At 42.7% G+C, this 21,818-nt stretch overlaps 2 protein-coding genes and 1 non-coding gene across 3 annotated transcripts; 1 reads left to right on the top strand and 2 right to left on the bottom strand.

Annotated features, from left to right (window-relative positions):
- The first annotated feature begins 1,364 nt into the window (after positions 1 to 1,364).
- Positions 1,365 to 9,223, top strand: LOC135484891 (uncharacterized). The gene is made up of 9 exons (XM_064766589.1): positions 1,365 to 1,551; positions 2,628 to 2,799; positions 3,061 to 3,306; positions 4,436 to 4,557; positions 5,753 to 5,783; positions 6,066 to 6,209; positions 6,590 to 6,640; positions 7,110 to 7,355; positions 8,170 to 9,223. The coding sequence occupies exons 1-9, from the start codon at positions 1,549 to 1,551 to the stop codon at positions 8,196 to 8,198; spliced, it is 1,044 nt and encodes a 347-aa protein (XP_064622659.1). The 5' UTR covers positions 1,365 to 1,548; the 3' UTR covers positions 8,199 to 9,223.
- Positions 2,389 to 2,459, bottom strand: Trnag-gcc (transfer RNA glycine (anticodon GCC)). The gene has a single exon. It is a non-coding gene; the product is annotated as a tRNA-Gly (tRNA).
- LOC135484890 (caltractin ICL1b-like) lies at positions 8,846 to 21,074 on the bottom strand. The gene is made up of 8 exons (XM_064766587.1): positions 20,954 to 21,074; positions 20,325 to 20,361; positions 19,891 to 20,034; positions 19,383 to 19,681; positions 14,889 to 15,039; positions 12,771 to 12,914; positions 12,216 to 12,458; positions 8,846 to 11,896 (listed from the first exon to the last, which is right to left on the bottom strand). Exons 1-8 carry the CDS (start codon positions 20,954 to 20,956, stop codon positions 11,868 to 11,870), a joined length of 1,050 nt encoding a protein of 349 aa, XP_064622657.1. The 5' UTR covers positions 20,957 to 21,074; the 3' UTR covers positions 8,846 to 11,867.
- Between the last annotated feature and the right edge of the window lie 744 nt (positions 21,075 to 21,818).

Raw genomic sequence — 21,818 nt, 5'->3', positions numbered from 1 at the left:
GAAGGGGTGATATGAATAAAGACTAGTAAATGATTTTACTTCAGTTTTGTACAGAAAGGCCTAGTGTAAATGTACATGGGGTTTTCAGTAAAAGCAATTGCTGGTCTTTATTCATATCACCGAGCGCAGTGACACATCAGCTTGGTATATTTGACTGAATTGCACTATTGCTTCACGATCCCAACAGTCATTTTACACTTGAGTAATGGCCACATACATCTGAATCCGTCATAGATAAGGTCGGACCTTCTTCATTAGGACAATCATCCACAGGAAAACAGCCTGACAAATTGACTGCACCACCATTTCGCCTAAATGGTGGAGTAGTCAGGTCACATTCGGTTGGTTGTGACCATCTCATCTCTCTCAGTCATGCCAACACGGGAGAGAGCTGAATCATCCACAACAAGACCGAATCGAGCTCAGCATCTCCACCGTCTTGCCAACACTGTGAGAGAGATGGGACTGTCACAACCAGACCGAATGAGACCTGGCTGCCCCACTGTCTTGCCGACACCGTGAGAGAGATCAGATAGCCACAAAGACTGAAAGGGACATTGCCGCTCCACCGTGTCGCCGAACGGTAAGAGGGATGAGACAGCCGCAACCCGGACGAATGCCTGCTTCCCCACCGTCTTATGAACACGGCGAAAGAGATGAAACAGTCACAACTAGACCGAATAGGACCTGGCATGCCTGGTAGCTCCACTGTCTTGCCAACACGGTGAAAGCGATGAAACATCCCCAATCAGACCGAATGAGACCTGCCCACCCCACCGTCTTGCCGACACAGTGAGAGAGATGAGACATCCACAACCAGACCGAATCGAGCTTAGCATTCCCGCCGTCTTGCCAACACTGTGAGAGAGGTATGGATGAATAGTATATGCATTTCCTCGAAGTGATTGTCGTTTCAAGTCTGGCGATGATTGTCCCAGGAAGAGTGTCCAAGTCGATGAGACTTGTAGAAACATCTGTCTCGGGGTTTGTTTAGTACCTGAAGGAGACTGTTCTGATCATGTCTTTCGGAGACGGTTGTCCCCGGAATACCAACTTGGAGGAGACTGCCTTCACCGTCACAGAAACTAGAAGAAGAATCAGTTGCGGGACAAGCAGTTTAACTGGAGGTGCCTCAAGTCTAGTGAAAACACATTGGTGATGGCCAGATACATAACGAATCATTAGCCTCGCGATTGCATTACCAAAATATTATAATGTTATTCTAAAGGTCTATTCAGTCAAGAGATACGAGTACACTAAAGTTATTGTGGAATTGAAAGTTTTGAGAGCGATTCGGCTAATGTGAATGAGGTGTTTTGTACACGTGATGGCCTAGTTATTGACTTTCTATAGAATTTCCATTTCATTTATTAGTGGTCGAGGAGACGGTGTCATGGTGTTCTATCAAAGGCCTCGGTATATATCTTATTACTAGCACATCAGGTCTCAGTTGGATAGCGATATTCCTCTGGTACGAGTATTCTAATTCTCAAATTTCGACATCGATCAGGGTCCGATCTAGTCAGGGCCCTGCTAACATAACACAAAATGGTAAGTTGGTAGTAATCCCAGTCATGATATTTGTATATAGGCCTTTATGTCAAATTATAACAATAATATTCCGGAACTTTCAGTAGCTAGTTACCGAAATACATGTTCATTAGACGTTTTGAGTAGCAACAGACTTTCGCAAACACACAGAGGAACGTTTGCCGTGAATCGTCGTCTTCAGCACTGTTACAAGTTCCTATTCTAAAGTCCTTTGAACTATCATCTCAAATGCTCGACTCAAGACGGATTCACAGTCTCTCAGTTAACGAGAGGTCAGTTGAATTGGAGAGTCACATACACAAATACTGAGGATAAGGCTCTTGAATGCAATAGAAGGGTCTATGTGCGATCGCTGCAGGTGATTGTCCTCATGTCTTTTGGAGATGTTGTCTGAAAGTGAAGGGTATCTACTTGGAGGAAACTGATCAGAGACCGTTGTCTCGAGGATGTGCCCACGGTGTTCTCCCTGGTTGAGACTAGTTTTGGAGCAGAGATGTCTACTTGGAGGAGACTGACTCAGGTCATGATCGTAGACCGTTTTTTTGAGTTTGTGTCCACTCAATGGATGCGACAGCCTTTGTAGCTGCTTTCCCCAGAAAGAATGTCTGCTTGAAGGAGGTTGTCCTCAGGCAATGATGAGAGACCGTTGTCTTGAGGTTGTCTCCACTCACTGGATGCGACTGTCCGGAACATGTATTTTTTAGTCTTTTGTCTCACAAAAGGATGTCTTGGAGGAGACTGTCCTTAACGATCTCAGGAACTGGAGGAACCCATGCAAATCCTTGGGTGGAGTAATTATCGGATCAATGCTTAGCAATGCAAAAATAAAAATAAACGTGCATTGGCCGGGAATCGAACCCGGGCCTCCCGCGTGGCAGGCGAGAATTCTACCACTGAACCACCAATGCTTGTTGAATACTAGGGTTCGCAGCTGCTTCTTGAACTTCATTGTGGGACTTCTGTGGTCTTCTCGAGGACCAAAAGGAAAGAGTCTGTTATTTGAATCACACATAACCCGCACCCTGGCAAATTCTTTTTGCAACATTTAATATGTTTCTTCGTCTTTTTTCCCCCAGGAGCGTCTAACAGAGTTACAGATTGCAGAGTTAAAGGATACGTTCATGTTGTTTAACAAGGACGGCGATGGTCACATCACACCCGAGGAGCTACAGGAGTCCTTCAAAGAGATGGGACTTGAATTCACCCAAACCGAGCTACAGGAGATGATCAAGGAAATCGATGACGATGGTAGGCAGATTACATGATTTATGTTATTACTAATGGTTCTTCATTCTTCGTTGTCCAGAGATGTAAGGTCAGAACGCGGTCCCCCCAAGCTCGTTCCAAGCCCGGTGTAACGTTCTTGGGTGTACCCGTTGCTGAGTGTTTCTGTGAATGTCTATCATAAATATTGATAAACCGATGTGTCAGCATGAGAATAATGCTTCCTACACTGTTCGCAATCTATGCTCTATTCCTCCTTTAGCATGTTAACAATTTCCTTTTCAGATAACGGGCTGATCGACTTTCCCGAGTTCTTGCACTTCATGGCTCAGAAAATGAAAGAGGCCCAGCAGACGGATGAGATCATGCAAGAGGCGTTTAAGATGTTTGACAGCGGTACCAAGGGCTACATTGGCGCCGAAGACGTCAAACAGATGTTGGGTATCTGGGGAGAGGAGATCTCCATGCAGGATGTGAGGGCCTTGATGAAGGAGGCGGACAATGATGGTGATGGGAAGATTGACTTTGAAGGTAGGTTCTAGGAGGGGCTGTAGGGGAGTTGAGGGACACACTGAGCGGGTGGGTGGGATGTCAGCATAATTTTGGACCAAACCTAGTGTCCTTCATGGAGAGGTTGTCCTTAATAGAGAGGTGTCTACTAAGAGAGGTACCCATGTACACGTTAGAGTAACAACTTCCATTCGATTTACAAGGACAGTCTACTTTCTAATGTTCTTACCTTTAAAATGTTCTTTCTTTCAGAATTTAAAAGCATGGTTCTCTCACGATAAATCACAATGGTAGACGACACACGGAGTGCACTGTTGGTTTGGATACTGTAGCAATAGACTTTAATCAAGCATAAAGTGCTTAAACTTTGCCCGTGCCTTCTAGACTGATTGCTGAAGACAGTGGATTATCTGGCGCGAACTTCCAGTAACATTGCTAAGAAAGTGCTAAGGTGACGCCTTATTATCAGTATCAGTATCAGACACTTGGACAATATCAGCACATCTCTTTTCACTGGTCGCAACAACACCATGTACAAATGTACCGGCTCTTCCTTGTAAGACTAAAAGCTGTCCTCGCAGTTGACGTTTAGCTCATAATCGTGCCGCTTGGTGGCGACACGGTAACAGTTGTGTCGCCGTTTTCGCTTTTGTCTCCGGTGGTGGCACTTGGTCTTCTGACATTTCCGACAGTAATAACCAATATTTACCAGCAATGCTGTGACATTCCTTATTGTCTTACTTGACTCAACGTCACCAAGACCTACCAGTTATTGAAATTTGTATTGACATCAACATCTCAACGGGAACAACCCGAATGACATCTCTCCCCCATCTGCAGAAGCCCAGCGACAGACGAATCAATCGACATGTCGATCGCACTGCCATCTATTGCAAAGGATACTCACCATGTTAAGCTGCACCTATCTTTCCATGTTGATAAATTGCCCGGGGAAAATAAAACTGATTCGAACAACCCTTCTATCGTCTGTTCCTTGTGTTACCATGATGTCCAGCCATGGCAGCATGATCGCCGTTGCTAGGACATTAGCTGCGGTCACAAATCATGACATTACCTGTTCATTGCGATTATTGGTAGCGCAGTTATCAAATGTTACTGCTGGCTCAAAATCAATAATGTTTTGAATAAGGCCGGCACAGCCATCAGGGTGTTACTGCTGTCACCGAGTGGTTCCTGACAAGAATCACCAACGTATTGAGTAAAACCTTTTGCTCCTGGAGAGCTCGGCATAGAATGGTCTTCAGCCGCAAGGTAGGTTGATACCATCGTCACATTTTATTCAAGGGGGGAGGTGCTTTAAACTACCACGGCCTTTGCCTTTTGGGTCAAAGGACTGCGATTAACCCATATCTTCTGGAGTATCTGGTATTAATGGATATTGACATACATGTCCTTATCGTGTTCTCCGCCATCAAACATGTCCCAATAGACCAAGGTGTTGGTGTTTGTCCCATACCTTTGATATCGAAGTCGATGAATGGAATATTTCCGTCCTAATGAGTCAGTTGTAATCGTGGTAATTAGCCATTGAAGCAAATCGTTCCTTTTAAACCGGAATAATCGCCAAATCAATCTTTACAAGCTTGGTGCGTGAAGATGAGACCCGATCTTTTATATACAATAATGGCTAACAATACCAAGTAGCCAAACTATTGAAAATGTTCCGCTGGGTTAATTAGCCAACAGCTAAGGCCTATCCCAATAATGATTCTCACCAGGAAATAAAGCATCTCACGGTAACTGAATAAGTTCGTCACAACTGACTGAATTAAACACTACTTTGCTTTATTAGGCAGCTAAGAAACGCTGGCATCATCTTGAGAAGTTTGGTAAATAGTGGTCGCTTGGGTTCATGAAGACAGCCTTAGGCTGTAGAGAGATCAGTCCAGAGATATTGGAAACGAAGACGGACTATGGTAAGCCGATTTTTTACAGTCGCATTTTGGCACAAATTTAATATCGTTTGGTCTGGTGTCTTCCTGTTAAATGCCAATACAATAAGGCTGAATCAATGTTCCGTCTGCTTGAATGTTATTAGTCTGTTTCGATACATAAACATCCTTATTTGCCTTAATTTGTCATTGGACGCCGAACTCTGAGGAACACAAACTCAAATACAACCGCTGCGAATTATTTGCAGCAAATAGGTGAAAAGGTTCCTTCGATTCTATTAAATGTTATAGTTGGTGTTTTACCGTTGCTCGTGGCTGACATTATTCACTGGATTTACAACTAAGAAACAGGTTCTAGTATGGCTACTCTTGGTAAAAATGTAAGTAAAGACGTTTTTAGTTTATCAACAATTTTGAACGACAGAATCAACTTTTTGATACTCCCATGAAACGGTTCGTGACTTGTCGGCCTATATTCGTGTGTTTATACGAACTGCAACAGGACAAATTTCTTGGATGAAACTTGGCGAATGACATTATCGTTTTCTTTCCAGGCTGAACACCTCACAGAAGATCAAATTGCTGGTAAGATTTTAAAAATTCCTCTGAACCGAATCACCGTAGAAGTGCCAAGACAATTGACAAGGCAAACCCAGCGACTCGGATACCTCAAGCTCGTTTGTTGACGAATTAAACAGACAGATGCAGCTTACATAACCGTCATTCACACGATGGAGTACCATAAACGACAAAGTTTACTGGATTAAATATCACTTACCCCTGCTCGTATACGTTGCCTATAGGATTACAATCGAAGATACCAAACCACATATCTACACATCTGACAGGTTATTTCTTGTATTGTAGAGTTAAAGGAAGCGTTCAATCTGTTCAACAAGAATGGCGATGGTCACATCTGCGAGACGGAGTTGGTCCTCTCCGCCAGCCAGATGGGTCTCAAGATCCCCGACTACGAGGCCCGCCTCATGATCAACGAAATCGACGAAGATGGTAGGTGTCGTGTGATCAATCTCTAGCGTCATCATGGTCATCACTCCCCATTCATGGAAAAATGAAAACATGGCGTTTTCCAAATCTCTTCTGACACAAGGGGCAACTCACACAGCGCTACCCTTAATCCTTTCCGACCGGTACCATACTCCTGGATTGAAACAAGCGACTGCATGAGTACACCCGCATGTCTTGCTTAACGACACTGGATCTGGTATTAGTTCTGTCGGCCGGGTGTCGAATACCAAAACTTCGTGTTCTGATTGACTGACTATTCATGTATTTTCTGAAAAGGCCGAGAGCAAAATATGATTTTGATACCAGAGATAACTCGTTCACTCATTTCAATCATGATTTCATCAATCCTTTGACATTTTCAGATGTTAAAACTAAAGAAAAAGCTAACGATAACGCGAAAGTCGACGATGACGGTACAGAGAAACACTTCTTGTTCTCACTCTTACCACGTTTTCCACTATCCACTATCCACTATCCACTATCCACCATCCACTACTCACTTTTCTGTCCACACCTCACTTTTCACTATCCACTATCCACACATCACTTTTCACTATCCCCTGTCGACTATCAACAACGCACCTTCCACAATCTACTATATTCCATAGTAAGACATAATGCACCTAGTTCACTGTACGGCACGCACACCACATTTTATTCACTGGCACTTCACAGAACACTTAACTGGACATCAATGCCAGTCGCACGGATTTGTTCACCACCGAGGGTGGCATTGGGGAGGGCCAACCAAAAAAGACAATAACAGATGAAAGATCCCCCTCCAATTTTTAGAAAAGCTTCGGACGAGAATCAATTTACCTGGCTTTACAGTAGACTAAATGAGAATCAACAATGGCTGTACATGCATTTAAATTTTTCAAGGTGATCACGTGGTCGACTTCCCGGAGTTCCTCAACTTCATGGCGATCCAGATGAAGGAAGCCCGCCAGAAAGATGACGTGATGCAGCACGCGTATAAGCTGTTTGACCGTGGTAACAAGGGCTACATAAGTCCCGAGGACGTCAGGACAATGATGGGCATCTTGGAGGAGGATATCACGGCAGAGGAGGTGAATCAGATTATCAGGGAGGTGGACCCGACTGGCAGTGGCAGGATCAACTTTGAAGGTGAGTTGTTATGTGTTCTGTAAATCACACTGCTCGAAAGTCATCGAACTTGGACGTGGAATCACAACCTGTCTCCAAATCACAACCATCAGGAGACAGAACTACCGAAGACATTTTGTCATATGGTAGCGACGCCTACAAGAATGACGTTAAACTAAACGATTTGGACGTGGAATCACAACCTGTCTCCAAATCACAACCATCAGGAGACAGAACTACCGAAGACAAGATTCTGTCATATGGTAGCGACGTCTACAAGAATGACGTTAAACTAAACGACGGACAACCAACTGTCAGAGACTGTCGTCGGTCACCCGATCTAAATCACCTCGAAATACACTCCGGACCAGCGGATTGCCCCCCCCCCCCGAACATTAAGGAAGAATGAATAGGTAGACCAATGCATTGCCTCGGTAGTCTAGAATAAAAGAGAAGTCTGGGGTCTGAACATCGGGTTCGCGGCGACAAAACCAAGAACAACACCCAGAGAAGACGACGACGGCAGACGACAGCTATATCGGTTGTCCCTTCCGCTGTCTGTGATCAAACAAGAAAAGTGGCACAACTTGTGCCAAAGCCTCATTGGGACAATTACAACCTTGTGGTTTTTGGTTACGTCGACTTTCCCACCTCGGACGAGGTACCTTGGAGGACAACAAGAAGTGACGGAGACACGGCTTCATGTACGGGGTACGTTTGATTCGGGCAACAAGCCACCTCATTTGAGGTTGCGGTTGAATGAAGATGATGTTTTTTTCGAGCAGCCAATGAATGTACTGTTTATAATCGATTGATATTTATCATTATTTTACAGATTTCCATGGCATGATCATGTCGAGGTAGGGCGGATCAAAAGATGGATCCCAGTCACCCGAGCTTCTGACAAGTACGCCTCGTGGACGTCTGTGGAGACGAAATGCTTGCTATGCCCTAGTCAGACTTTACAGGCAGATGCTTGTGAATTTGTTTTAAGTTCTGCTGTGTTTTTAGTGATACGAACGCAGTTTCTGGGTTAGAATATCGATAGGTAAATCTTATTGACTGTCTTATCCGCAAGACCAACCACATCGCTCTTGAGAGGAGCAGCATGACAGTTGTTATTAGGAATGAGGACCACTTCCCGTGAGAGTATAGACAGATCACTTCGTTATGCCCACGACATGCTATGATTCATTGGCATTGGTGCTGAAGTACGTGTCTACTTTTGTTACAGACGTATTGAGCACATCCTACTTCGTTCACTCTCGAACTTTGTGAACATTATAAACTAGTCTTTGGTAGCGACAATGTGAGAGCTTTAATTTGTTAGAATAAAGATCCCATAGAATGCAACTGGACGGATTTTCTCAGCTTTTTTCTGCTACATGTAGACCAGGAAACAAAAAGTCCACTGCAGAAGTGCAAGGTATTGACACAAGCATACAATGACAGAAACCTAAGGGGACAGTTATTTCCGTTACACCGGATAATCAACAACGGAAAAAGTGAGCTGTGCAATAATAAGATTTATTTGAAATAGTTTAGGATATCACGGAATACCCAGTGAATGGTGATATCACGGAATACCCAGTGAATGGTGTAGACATAACATAATACAATAATAAAACATCATAAATAGCAAAACATCAGAACATGGACTATCACAATAGAAGCTTGAATCGTTAAAACAAAGCTAAGTTTGTTTGCTTCCCGCTTAGCTGAAATTTGTTACATTATCTATTTGTTGAATCTATCTGGCAAATTGGCCAATTTTACAACCTAATTTCAGATGCTTTTTCTTTTTGAGACTACAGTGCTGTTTTGAAGTGCTCAATTAGGTCAACATCTAGACTTCAGCTATCACTAAATCTGGGTGAAGTTTGTGTCAATCTATTGAAAAATGTGCAAGGTCATCTACACTGGAGTATCCACCCGGAGCCATAGATGGCAGCATCAGTTTCCGGTGCAGTCGGCCATTGGTCCCCATCATGGGTCCCGATTCGTGGTTGTCCTAGTGAATGGAAGAGCTGCAAAATATACCGCGGAAATGACACCCACATCTACTGTACCATGAAAGCAATATATAGCCACGGCAATTGCAGGCGTTCTTTGATTAGTATCATTATTTCATGCAAAATATCAGTGCAAACCTAATCCCACCACCAGGTGCAAAATTATTAAAATGTTAGCTTCCACTCAAGAACGATAGACCAGGTTCAAAGGAGGTAACATGATGACATCAAGTCGTGATCATTTGGATCTGACGTCATCACAATACATCGGACCAGGTTACACACTGTTATTGTGCATGTTAGTGACATGCAATGGTGTAATGGAGCAATTCACGATTCAACTCAACTAAAAAACGAAACAGTGCATACGTGATGTGCATGTGATTGTGCAAATATAACAAAATGAGAGTGCGCGATAAACGAAGTAGTACATGTGCTGTGGTACAAAAGGGGCATGCACAAAATAATATAAAAGTTGCGTACCGGGTATGCAAAATAAGCTGTGTGGTGAGGTGTAAATAACGTGGTTTATGCGACATATGATGCCATGCAAGTGGTGTGGTGCAAACACTGCAATGTACCGTATAATGCGCGTGCAAATGACTAGGAATCTACTCAAGAAGATGCGTTCTTGCAACAGAAGGAAAATAGGCAGGGGTACAAGTTGCGGCTGATGCACGCAGTTGAATAAAACCAACATGCCCTTCCGACATGCGGGGTGCGAAGTGTGCTGGTACATAAAGGGCAAACAATGGCAAAGCAAACAGGTTGTAAAGAGCCAGTGCGCACATTGATTGGCTGAGTGCAAGGGAAAAAAATGTGAAGGATGCTAAGTGCGGTGATTGGTGCCAAGGTGAGCAAACATGCAGGGTGCAAAGTGCGGTGATTGGTGCAAGGGTGAACAAACACGCAGGGTGCAAAGTGCGGTGGGTGCAAGGGTGAACAAACATGCAGGGTGCAAAGTGCGGTGGGTGCAAAGTGCGGTGGGTGCAAGGGTGAATAAACTTGCAGGGCGCAAAGTGCGGTGGGTGCAAGGGTGAACAAACTTGCAGGGTGCAAAGTGCGGTGGGTGCAAGGGTGAATAAACTTGCAGGGCGCAAAGTGCGGTGGGTGCAAGGGTGAACAAACATGCAGGGTGCAAAGTGCGGTGGGTGCAAGGGTGAATAAACTTGCATGGCGCAAAGTGCGGTGGGTGCAAGGGTGAACAAACATGCAGGGTGCAAAGTGCGGTGGGTGCAAAGTGCGATGGTTGCAAGGGTGAATAAAGTTGCAGGGCGCAAAGTGCGGTTGGTGCAAGGGTGAACAAACATGCAGGGTGCAAAGTGCGATGGGTGCAAGGGTGAACAAACATGCAGGGTGCAAAGTGCAGTGGGTGCAAAGTGCGGTGGGTGCAAGGGTGAATAAACTTGCAGGGCGCAAAGTGCGGTGATTGGTGCCAAGGTGAGCAAACATGCAGGGCGCAAAGTGCGGTGATTGGTGCAAGGGTGAACAAACACGCAGGGTAAAAAGTACAGTGATTGGTGCAAGGGTGAACAAACATGCAGGGTGCAAAGTGCGGTGGGTGCAAAGTGCGGTGGGTGCAAGGGTGAATAAACTTGCAGGGCGCAAAGTGCGGTGGGTGCAAGGGTGAACAAACTTGCAGGGTGCAAAGTGCGGTGGGTGCAAGGGTGAACAAACATGCAGGGTGCAAAGTGCAGTGGGTGCAAGGGTAAACAAACATGCAGGGTGCAAAGTGCGGTGGGTGCAAGGGTGAACAAACATGCAAAAGGTGTTGGTTGGTGCAAGGTAAAACAAAAACAAGCATGCAGTGCGTGCAAAGTGTGATTGTGCTGCGTGCAATACATGTAGGTGCAGTGTAGCCTAAAACATAGAATAAAATAGAAATATGAATTGCATCCAAAACAAAACTGCATGTGGTGTAAAACGTGCAAGAAATTGGTGCAATCAAATAAAATAGTGCAATAATGGTGCAAATTAGTGCTGGACACACTTTTGTCCAGGTGCAGTTAATGTTACAATCACTCAGACGAATAGAACCACGCATGCATATTGGTCTCTTGGTTAGATGCAAACAGTTATTCTTGTGCGTTTAGTGCAATGTTTAGTATGTTATTGAAAGCGTTTTGCTGAACATCCGTGCCACCTGAAACATTACAGTACAATTTGAGTACTTTTATGAAACACAAATGATACATTAGATGTGGGTATAAGTGACATCAAGAATTGGAAACTGGCCAAAGACACATGTAGACGGGCTAAGTTGACGAAATGGGAATTCAGTAGGGTTTCCTCTGCGGATTCACGATCACTGTAAGAAAGTTCTGTGAATGCCCACAAATCACGAAGAGAGCATGCAAACATGGGTGTAATCGTTTGCTCAAAAGGACATTGCAACGAGATAGTCAAAAGCACTTTCAATAGGTAACTCGAGAGTCATAACGTATTTGATTCTTCGTGAGACTTTGGTCCTTTGATGTTCCTTCTGATGCGTGATGACGGCTGTACAGGCTGATGAGATGCTTCAACGGTTCATCATCATCTTGGCAAATTCTGCAAAATAAGATCCGAAGTTAAACACAGGAACAATACTATCCTTTTATAAAGTTATAACATCATTGGTCATTCTGTTTGAACAGACTGAAAAACCACCCGCGGGGACCCATGTATAGTCCCGAGAACTCAGTTCTGGATAGAAGCGAGGTTTGCACTGGTGCCCCCTCCTTTTCATCGGAGAGCCGGCAATGGATTCTTAAAATTACCTTTCCCAAATAGAAACGCAAAGAGGTTGGCCCTCAGGATACCCAGGTCAGAAAACGGATATTTCTCACTTAAATTTTCAAATGTTGACATTTTTGCACGCTAATTTTACCATCATAGTCTATTCTGCCATCGCCGTCAAGATCAGCCTCGGTCACCATCTCATCAACCTCTTCATCCGTCAGCTTCTCGCCGAGGTTACTCATCACGTGACGTAGCTCCACTGCAGTAATGAAGCCGTTGTTGTCCTTGTCGAACACTCTAAATGCATCTCGGATCTCTTCCTCTGGGTCCGTGCCCACCACTTTCTTCGCCATCATTTCTTTGAATTCGTCAAAATCAATCGTCCCACTTTCTGCAAAAGAAAATAATTTACATGTACTGACAGAATGAACTCAATGAGGAGAGTCAGCATGATAGAAGGATAAGGCAGAGGGACTAAATGTATCTCAGATCTGGTGCCGGCCTTTTTCTTCTTTGAATTTGAAATTGAATTTCTACCACCTTAAGGGGGACAAGTTGATACGCAGGAGCTACGTGTGTACGTCTAAAACTGCAATTTTTGTGTCAGCGGAGTCGAGCCATCCTTGCAAACATGACCGACAACATCGAGTGAAATGGCCTGATATGCCAGGATGGTGTCGGGCAAGCCAAGACCTGAACTTACTGTCTGCATCTACTTCATCAAGAATATCCTCTAGTTCCGCCTCTGTGGGGTTCTGGCCGAGAGACCGCATGACTGTGCTCAGTTCCTTGGTGGTAATGCTGCCGTTCCCATCCTTGTCAAAGAGGGAGAAGGCTTCCTTGAATTCTAAAAAAGAAATTCCTTGAATTCGTCATTGCTGTAGATCCGTGTTTTCGATGACTCATGATCGTTATAAAACGTTGATACAAAGTGGATTACGTAATTTTAGGAAGTGAAATTCCATTGATTGATATCATTCTAAAAGTGGCATTCCATTCTTCTCTTTTCTCTTTTCTCTTTTTTCTTTTTTTTATTGATTATTTACGAACATTTTCTATCCTTCACAGTTGAATTTCTTCATGAGTCCAAAATTCTGAAAAATTTTCAAAGCCAAAGATTTTTCGGGCTGATGATGTTTCTTCATTTTAAGCAGAAAAAAAAGTGAAAACAATATTTGGACTCGGATCCCAACACATCATTTAAATCTCAAAGCACCATCTCTCCCGGGGGTGATGTTACGTATTTGCTCAATTTGGCAGTTAGGTGACACTTGAGACAGGTCTGTTTTCTAACCATCAAATTATACAATAGACTTGAGTGGCGTCTTGAGATGATGGGTCAGCAAGACACAATAGGATTTCGAGATGTCTGTAAAATTGTCTTAGACGAGTTAGGTCTTGTAAGCCCAACCAGAGCAAGAGTGATATACGTTGTTTAAAACGGTTCGCATACCATGTCGACAAAAGTTTTTGTATAACCCGTACGACCATCAAGATCTGCAGAAAATTCACAAAAGAATTTTTGTTTATGGGTACATCTGTATAGTATATGCATACTATTCCATTAAAGAGCATCCCTGAACATTAAGGAATATGTTAGCGTTCCCTGTCAGTGTAGAAAATATATTTCGTCTAACATACTGGTAACCGTGTTACCCTTCCCCTCGGGATAGTTTCTAAAGCTATAACTTAACACTTATTTATGATATCACGAAGTTTAGGTGACAATGCGTTCTTTTGCTACTTTAGGCCTAATTCAAGATCGAATGGGAAGGGTTGTAAAACTAATTTGGATTATTTATGTGATGATAGCACCCAAATTGATATTGTATACTTTAATGTTTACGAGTAAGTTGTCATCATTTCATTCTCATGACAGGCCATTAAGATTTAAACGAAAGTGAACATCTTTTGTGACAGATAGTCATAAATTATTCAGGGAGAGTAACATCTTTGTCTGGTTACGTCCGAGCAGACGACCTGGAATACTTGAGATTATTTATAGGGGACGACTGTTTTTAATTTTGTGACACGTTTCCATTTGTTGATAGGGGGAATTTATGAGAATGCCACAGATTAGGGCGTGCGCCGGCACGTACAGTAAATAAAACTTGTTTGAATCAAACAATCCATTATCAATGTTGGGTTGTTTTTACTGATTTGCTACTTGAGTAGATAGGGTAACATTCCCAGCTGATCGGCTTTCTTTGTTCTTGATAAGTCCTGGCACATTTTCGTCACCTTGCTCGATCATGACATACTTTTGTACATGTCATGAAAATCCCAAGTCAGTGGCCAAAACCAGACAACTTTTCTTAAAGATCGCGAACCTTAGGTAAATGTTCCTTCAAAGAAACGTTTTACGTGGTAATGAGATATCATATTTGAAATCCATTGTTATTGCACTTTCGTGTTGGTGACTGACTTTCAACATTTACAAAGGTGTTTTGAGAAAAGTTTGAAGGATATCCGGGACCGAGTGCTGTGATATCTCCGGAATCCTTTCATGCGCCTGTCAAAGGTCAACGCTGAGAATATTCACGGAGAGTCACCGCTGAAGGGCAGGTTTACACACTGGTAAAGAAACTGAAATATCTTAAGTGCAAAGACTACGAACGTCCTCTTTTTCCAAACATGTCCTACTCTTGTTACTCGTGTTTGGAAGGAAAGGGTAGCCAACTACAGCCTCAATGTTAAAGTAAGCCGAACATGCGGTATATATAATAAGAAGACTAGAGGCAAAATTGAGAGGCAACCCCAAAACATGAAAAGGACGAGAAACTAAACGGCAATTAAGGCGAAATACGGGATAGTAGCTTACCTGGATCAGAGGGTGACTGAATAAGAGAAAGAATGAGAATGAAGGAGTGACGTGAGACAGGGCCCCCTTGATGGCAGTCTGGTGAGGCGCGACTGCCCACTGGTCGCCGGGCTGGTCCGCCTCTGGGGGCGCTATCACAAGCGTCCGTTCTCTATGACAGCAGGAGGGAAAGTGGGCTTACCTTCCAACTGATCTTCCGTTAACTGCTGCGCCGCCTGCAAAACACCAAAAGGCAGTTATGAGAATAATGGTGTTTACATTGGACACATTATCGGCATTTATTGATCTATTCAAATGGGCCTACTGCTCTCGAAATGAGAGTCCTTCAACACAATGCTCAAGGCGTGTCGAAGCAGGTCGAAGCTTAACCGAGAATCCGGGTGTCTAAATATTGATTGGTTAAGTGGAAGCCATGTGTTTGTTGTATCACATCGGGTTGCTGGGTGCGAGGTTTGAGATTGTACAATTTTATCAAATTTACTATTGAAAGTGGCTTGGGATGATGAGCCATTTCGCCATTTGGAGATTGGATATGGCGTAGTAAGGGAAGAAATATATGATGAGAAAAACTCTAAAATGGGGCCTGAGGTCTCTTTATTGTGACGGAGTCGTGCTTGTATTTCAAATATCCATAGCAAATAAGCCTAAAAGTAAATTCCCAGGCCTGGCATGCCTGGGTCAAGTGTACATGATTGTTGTTTCTTCTGCCCCGACTAAAACCATTCCTATGTTTTGATTGAGATTTATGTTCTTTTTTCTCGTCAGAAAGATGTGTTATTTGAGCGAAATGTGTAATCGCCTATTTTTTCTGCGACGTTGGCACAACATACGGAAGTCCCTTGCTGAGACGCTTTCTGTCGTCAAGACGAACGCCGAATGTAGGAAAATGTACAAGCCATATCAGTCTTATGTTTGTTTGATCAATGTAGGGGTTGATTCATTCATTTTATTAACCCCCCCCCCGCAAACGAGATACTTCTCTTTCAGTGACCTGCGATAACTACTTATAGCATGAGACAATACTCTCTCATTTGCGGGGAGGGTCGGGACTTTTTGCCTAGCATCACAGAACACGCAAATCGCATTTGCTTTTTGTTCCAGATACATATTTAAAAATAAATTATTTAAAACTATATAATATTTTCATATAAAAAAAATGGGAACAACCCATCCGAAAATCCACTGTTTATACAGTGTGATATTACTGTGCACACATGGCGTGATAGTGCAGTGCACACAACGACACACCATATCGTTTAAAAGGAGTGTTATAACATGGTTTTGAAGATTTGTTTATTTTTCGTATTTTCTATCAAACGCCTTGTAACTGTGCCTGATTATGGATTACACTTTGGGACAAGGAACAGGACTGACCTAAAACGTAACTTTAGCTTTGTTTACGTATAATATCGAACGATAGGTATAAATGGCATATTTCATTATCATAAACAAATATTACCAACACAGCGTTATTCAAATTCGCTGGTAGTTTTCACACGTAAACTTTTACCAATTTTCGTCTTGGTAAGCTAATGTAGCCATTCCTTTTTTTTACAGCAATCGAGTGCAAATATCAGGCGCTGTGGCTCACCTGAATAAATTAAAGTATAATTACAATTATTAAAATCATCTTCTGATTATAAATTTGCAGCATACTCGTCATCCCGAAGGATCAATTTGCAATTTGATATCAAAATACCGGAATCATTCCAAATATGCATCATTAATATATATTGTACGTATACCACTAAACATGTAACACGACTCGCGACTAACTCGCGCGTCAACAGCGGAGCCGGAGGTTTATGACAGTAGTGATCAACATGTGATAATGCTGTGATGCCGGTGGAGCTGTTCCCAACAATAGACCGCGAGAGGTAAAATGGGGACCAGCCAAAGAAGTAACACCTGGATCAATCTATGAAACTGACTTCTCTTCCACAGGAATAACACTCTTGCAGCGTCTTATTGCGTCAGTGATGTTGCATTTGACCATGTTGACGGTGAATGATAGCGGAGTGCGGAGATGTAGCCAACCGGCAGCCTGCCTTATATACTCAGGCATCCCCTTCCAGTCGTAAAGCCAACGAAAGAGATGTTAACACTAACCAGAATGGATTATCATTTACCCTTGCCTACCGTTGCCATACTGAGCGGACTTACTTTAAAAAGTCATGCCGCGCCTGACATATGACAAATGCAAACAAGTTTTTACTTACCATTTTTGTCTGTATGTCCTCGTTGTGCTGTCGCAAGCTTTCAAAAATATTCGGGACGCGGCTTTAGGACTCCCTCTCACTATTTCATACCAAGGAAAAGACACCAGACTTCATGCACTCCCGCGAACTAACCAAAAGAAGGGCCTTTGACTTGTGTCTTGTTACGACTCGTTTGTTTTGTGGTAGTAACTGGACAAATGAACTTCTAAAGGGCTCCCTTAGACAAACACGGACTGCCATTTTTTGTTTATTTTAAAAACATTAGAAAATTATCGGCGAAAAATGAGGCAAAAAACGCTCTGTAGCCGAATCATTTTACACCCAAGTAGGGCAAACCGCGGCAACACGTTGGTTTCAATACCTTAGTTGCATCTATTATGTACTAATTTCGCTACAAATTTATGAATATTCCAATATAGCACTAAAATTTAACATGAACACACCGAATTTTGTTTGTAAAAGTAATTACGTTCCCGCGCCGCTTCATCAGAGGTATACTGAAATGTTTATGCAATGACTAAATTTACTATTGATGGATTCGGTAACTCTAAAATCCTATGTCAACATCTCTTAAACCAAAATCCTTGAGTGTATTTCCTTTACCTCCACACTTAAACCATGGCCTTTGTAAAGCCGATTGGATTTTGTCCTGTTCACGATGTACATGGGTACTTTCCATACAACTTTTGAATGAATTGACCTCTGCTTTGTGCGTGATTTCCTTTCCTCGCCCGAGAATGTTCTCCGAGGGACCGAGTTCAAGAACCTTCACGCTAACGCCAATGCTAACGCTAATTCTAACGCTATCAACGACATTTTTATACATGTATAACGTGACAGTAATATTTTTTCATAAATACTTGACAATAGTGTTACTGTTAATACGAGGATGACTCTCAAACGGTCTGTAATGACGCCAATGTTTATGTCCCCTGATTGGCGACTGAAGATTACATAGCCTCTTGCAATACTCCCAAAAGTGTCATCGTCATCATGACCAGTCGTCTTTGAAGTATACATGTATCATGGTATTGAAGCCCTTTCTGGATGGCTGTAAATAACCATATTACCACTAATCACAACGAGCGTCATCATGTATAGGTCCTTTGAGGAGTGCTGCGAATCGTACATATCGAATTCAACGACATGTTTCAAACGATAGTTGAATCAAAATCTGGAAAAATCTTGGCGTCTTTGTGATGCCATGCGACTCGCACTTCATAGTTTTGAAGGATGGCCTCGCTCCTTCAGTCCAGTTCGAGATCTTAACACAACTAAGTCATTGGAAATGAATAACCTGAGACACATTTAATAATTTTACATCTTTTTTATAACAAAATATTCATAAGTGGTATTACTATGTACAAATTTACATAAGTTAACAAACATCTAATAAACACACAGTTTGTGCATAGTTGGTGATAAAACAATGGCTTAGTCAACTGTAGTTCAAGGATGACACTTTTAAAATAAGATTAAAAAGTCTTTGAAGTGAATAAAGGCAATTCTATCCTGCTTCCATCGATGATGCATAGCAGTCAGGACGATAACTGCCGAGCGCAGAATGGGAATGGATGCCGCATAAACTGCTAAATTAAAAAACTTTATTTTTGGCAACGGGTAGATTGAAGTTAAAATTCTCTGCAACAAGTTGGCTTTTTTTTAATCAAGTGGCACTATTAGCCTATACGCGTGCATATGTTATAAGTGTAAGCATAATCCTTCTTGTGAGAACAATTAGCCCACCAGGGCTCCTCCAGTCTTGGCCCCACGCACTCGGCATATGCCTCTGGCTCAAGCCTACTGGTGAAGATTTGAATTTTGGCGGCCCTTCATAAAAAAACTCTTGACAGCGGTTGGTTATCAGTCTTTTGTCTTTAGTCTCTGGTCGGTGATTGCAGCCAGTTACTGTCTACGCGAACATGGAAACAACAAATTCTGAAAAATCAAGAACAGAATAATGTTACAACACCAAATATGATACACGTTATAATAAAAGTATGACTGCAGAAGTACTATCAGGACTTGGTGAATTTGGCTACAGACTGGCACTGTGTCTCTATAACGCTTTCTCCTATCACCAGCTACGTTGGGAACTTGGTCAGATAACACAACGCAAACGAAAATATTATGCCAGGACTTCTTAAATTTCGTTTTCTAATCGGGCTGACTATAGGTTGTGGAGTCTTTACAGTTACTGGTATGGTAGTGTAAGGATAGAAAACATCTTGACCCAGAGGCTTTGACATCTGTAACTCACTCCATTGCGACTTACACAGATATTTGAGATGGGAAAAATCTGCATCCGAATAACCGATCCTGACTTACGTTCATAATTTATCATGCCATCATTGTCCACATCTGCCTCGTCAATCAACGCCTGCATCTCCTCATCGTTAAGCTTCTCACCCGTCGTCATCAAGATGTTGCGCAGCTCACTCGCGTTGATGAAGCCATTCCCGTCCCGATCAAACACCCTGAAGCACTCCTTGATGTCATCCTCCGCCTCCGTCCCATCCTGCATCTTCCGCGCCATAAAGCTTAGGAACTCTTCGAAATCTAACGTGCCGTTACCTACAGAAAGAATAAATCGTGACGGGGTAAGTAATCTGTACAGCACCGATGGTTCTCAGTCCTCAAATGAACACCAAGAGATCTCCCCGCCCCCCCCCCCCCCACACTCACGGTCTGATTTGATCGCTCTAAATGTCTATTGTTTAGAAACACTGACATGGGGAACGGCCAAAAGCGTTACACCGGCAGCCCATCGAAACCATGCTTACCATCAAGATCAATATCAGAGATGATTGCTTCCAGCATCTCCTCTGTGGGGTTTTCTCCAAGCTTCCTCATAGCCGTACCAAGGTCTTTCGTGTTGATGAAGCCCGTGCCTTCCTTGTCGAACGTGGCGAAGCATTCTTTGAACTCTGAATAAAAAATAAACGATTTTTATAATCAAATTATATGCAAAAGAACGATCATGTTGGCTTATCTACCAAGGTTCCATCAAGCCACGGGCTGCAATAAAGTTTTGTTCCATCCCTAACAAAACCAACCACTTCAATCAGTAAGGTATGTCTACGTTTGGTTAAAAAGAACAATGAATCTGAATACTGTTTTGTAATCAACTTTAAACGAAAAATACTGTATCTGGTTCCAATAAAGATTCCAAATACATGGTATGCCACCAATAAATCCATCTGATTTGTGTACTAACCTGCAACCTGCTCTTCCGAGAGCTGGAATTGGTCCGCCTGGAATGAAGAAGAAAACGTAAGAATTCCTTGCTCACTTTGCTTGTAACCTTGGACAATGAACACGATAAACTTGACCCATGGAACCTGATTCAGCTTACTATTGCTTCAATTTCATGATGCCCTCAATGTAGTTTTCTGCTGACTAAGAAGCCCGTATGAAGGACACTGATCAATGAATCAGCAGAACCCAGCAGCAGAAAGAAATGTTCCAACAACGACACTTTCGAGAGAACAATATGGCAGTACGCTGATGACGCGGACGAAGAATCTTCTCAAGGAGGTTCAATCTTCTCAAGCAATTCACTCGCAATGATGTGAAAGATACATGTACATGCCTAAGTTAGGTAGCCAGATATAAAACTAAAGATATAAAGTGTCTGACTCTATCAATATCAAGTGCCTCTAAAGGAAGTGTATGAACTATCAACAGCGGTCAAAATCTCCAACGACCCCTTCTTATCTCTCTAATTTCAGATAGCAACTTCAGTTGACTGTTGTGGATAACACGATGTATCATCACAACCAAAAATAAATGCGATAGTATCACACAGAACGACATGAAAATGTAAAAAAAATCTCCCATACATACCATGGTTGTTTGGCGTTGTCGAGCAAGGTAAACAAGCAAGTGTGTCCTCTAGTACATAGGCCTATAAAATGGCCTTAAAATATGGCCGCCGAGATTAGCCGGTTTTACTCTATAGTGATCAGACATGCATGCCCTGGCGCATCACAATATGTAGGCCTAGCAAGCTGTGTACGAGAGTGAGTGGGCTATTGCTACTTGTCTGCGCTATAGATCTGCTATTGCATTGGGAGTTATTGAACCGGGTATTGATTCAAATTGTATGATTTCAGTCTTGTTTGTGTAGGAACAACATTGATATCGGTAGGGACACGCTAAACCTCTGCTTGACACGCATATAATTGCATTGAACAAGGACAGATTTAATTAGGAAAACAATGCGTACCGGGTAACATTATTTATTAAGTCGGGCGTAGAAAACCATAACGCGTGGGTTGTGGCAATCGCATGTGATGAAAACCTATCCTCACCCGGCAAGGAAAGATCGCACTGAGTCCCGCAGGGTAACAGTGAAAACGAGGTTTTGAGTAATTTTGATAAAGATGAGACACAACATATAGAGTACACGTATATTTACTGCTCGCAACCACTCGAAGTGCAATTTCTACACCGATCGTTTGACCGGAGCAAAAAAAACAGGCCTGGCGGTTGAGATTAATTTTTAACGAAATACGATGCTGCGATACAAATAGTTACCCTTAATTACCGCAGTGCTAACATTAGAAATTGGATAACTGTAAATTAAATCTATATAGGTCGGGAATATTTCGGAAAGTTCCCCCACTGATGTGTAGCGCAACAGTCTCATCATTGTTTATCTAAAGGCCAGACAACACAAGCAACTGTCTGCTGATAGTATTCTCTGAAC

The sequence above is a fragment of the Lineus longissimus genome, chromosome 3 (genome assembly GCF_910592395.1).
Source record: "Lineus longissimus chromosome 3, tnLinLong1.2, whole genome shotgun sequence".
Classification (NCBI taxonomy): domain Eukaryota; kingdom Metazoa; phylum Nemertea; class Pilidiophora; order Heteronemertea; family Lineidae; genus Lineus; species Lineus longissimus.
The sequence above is the reverse complement of the archived record's forward strand: the minus strand, read 5'-3'. Positions and strand labels throughout refer to the sequence as shown.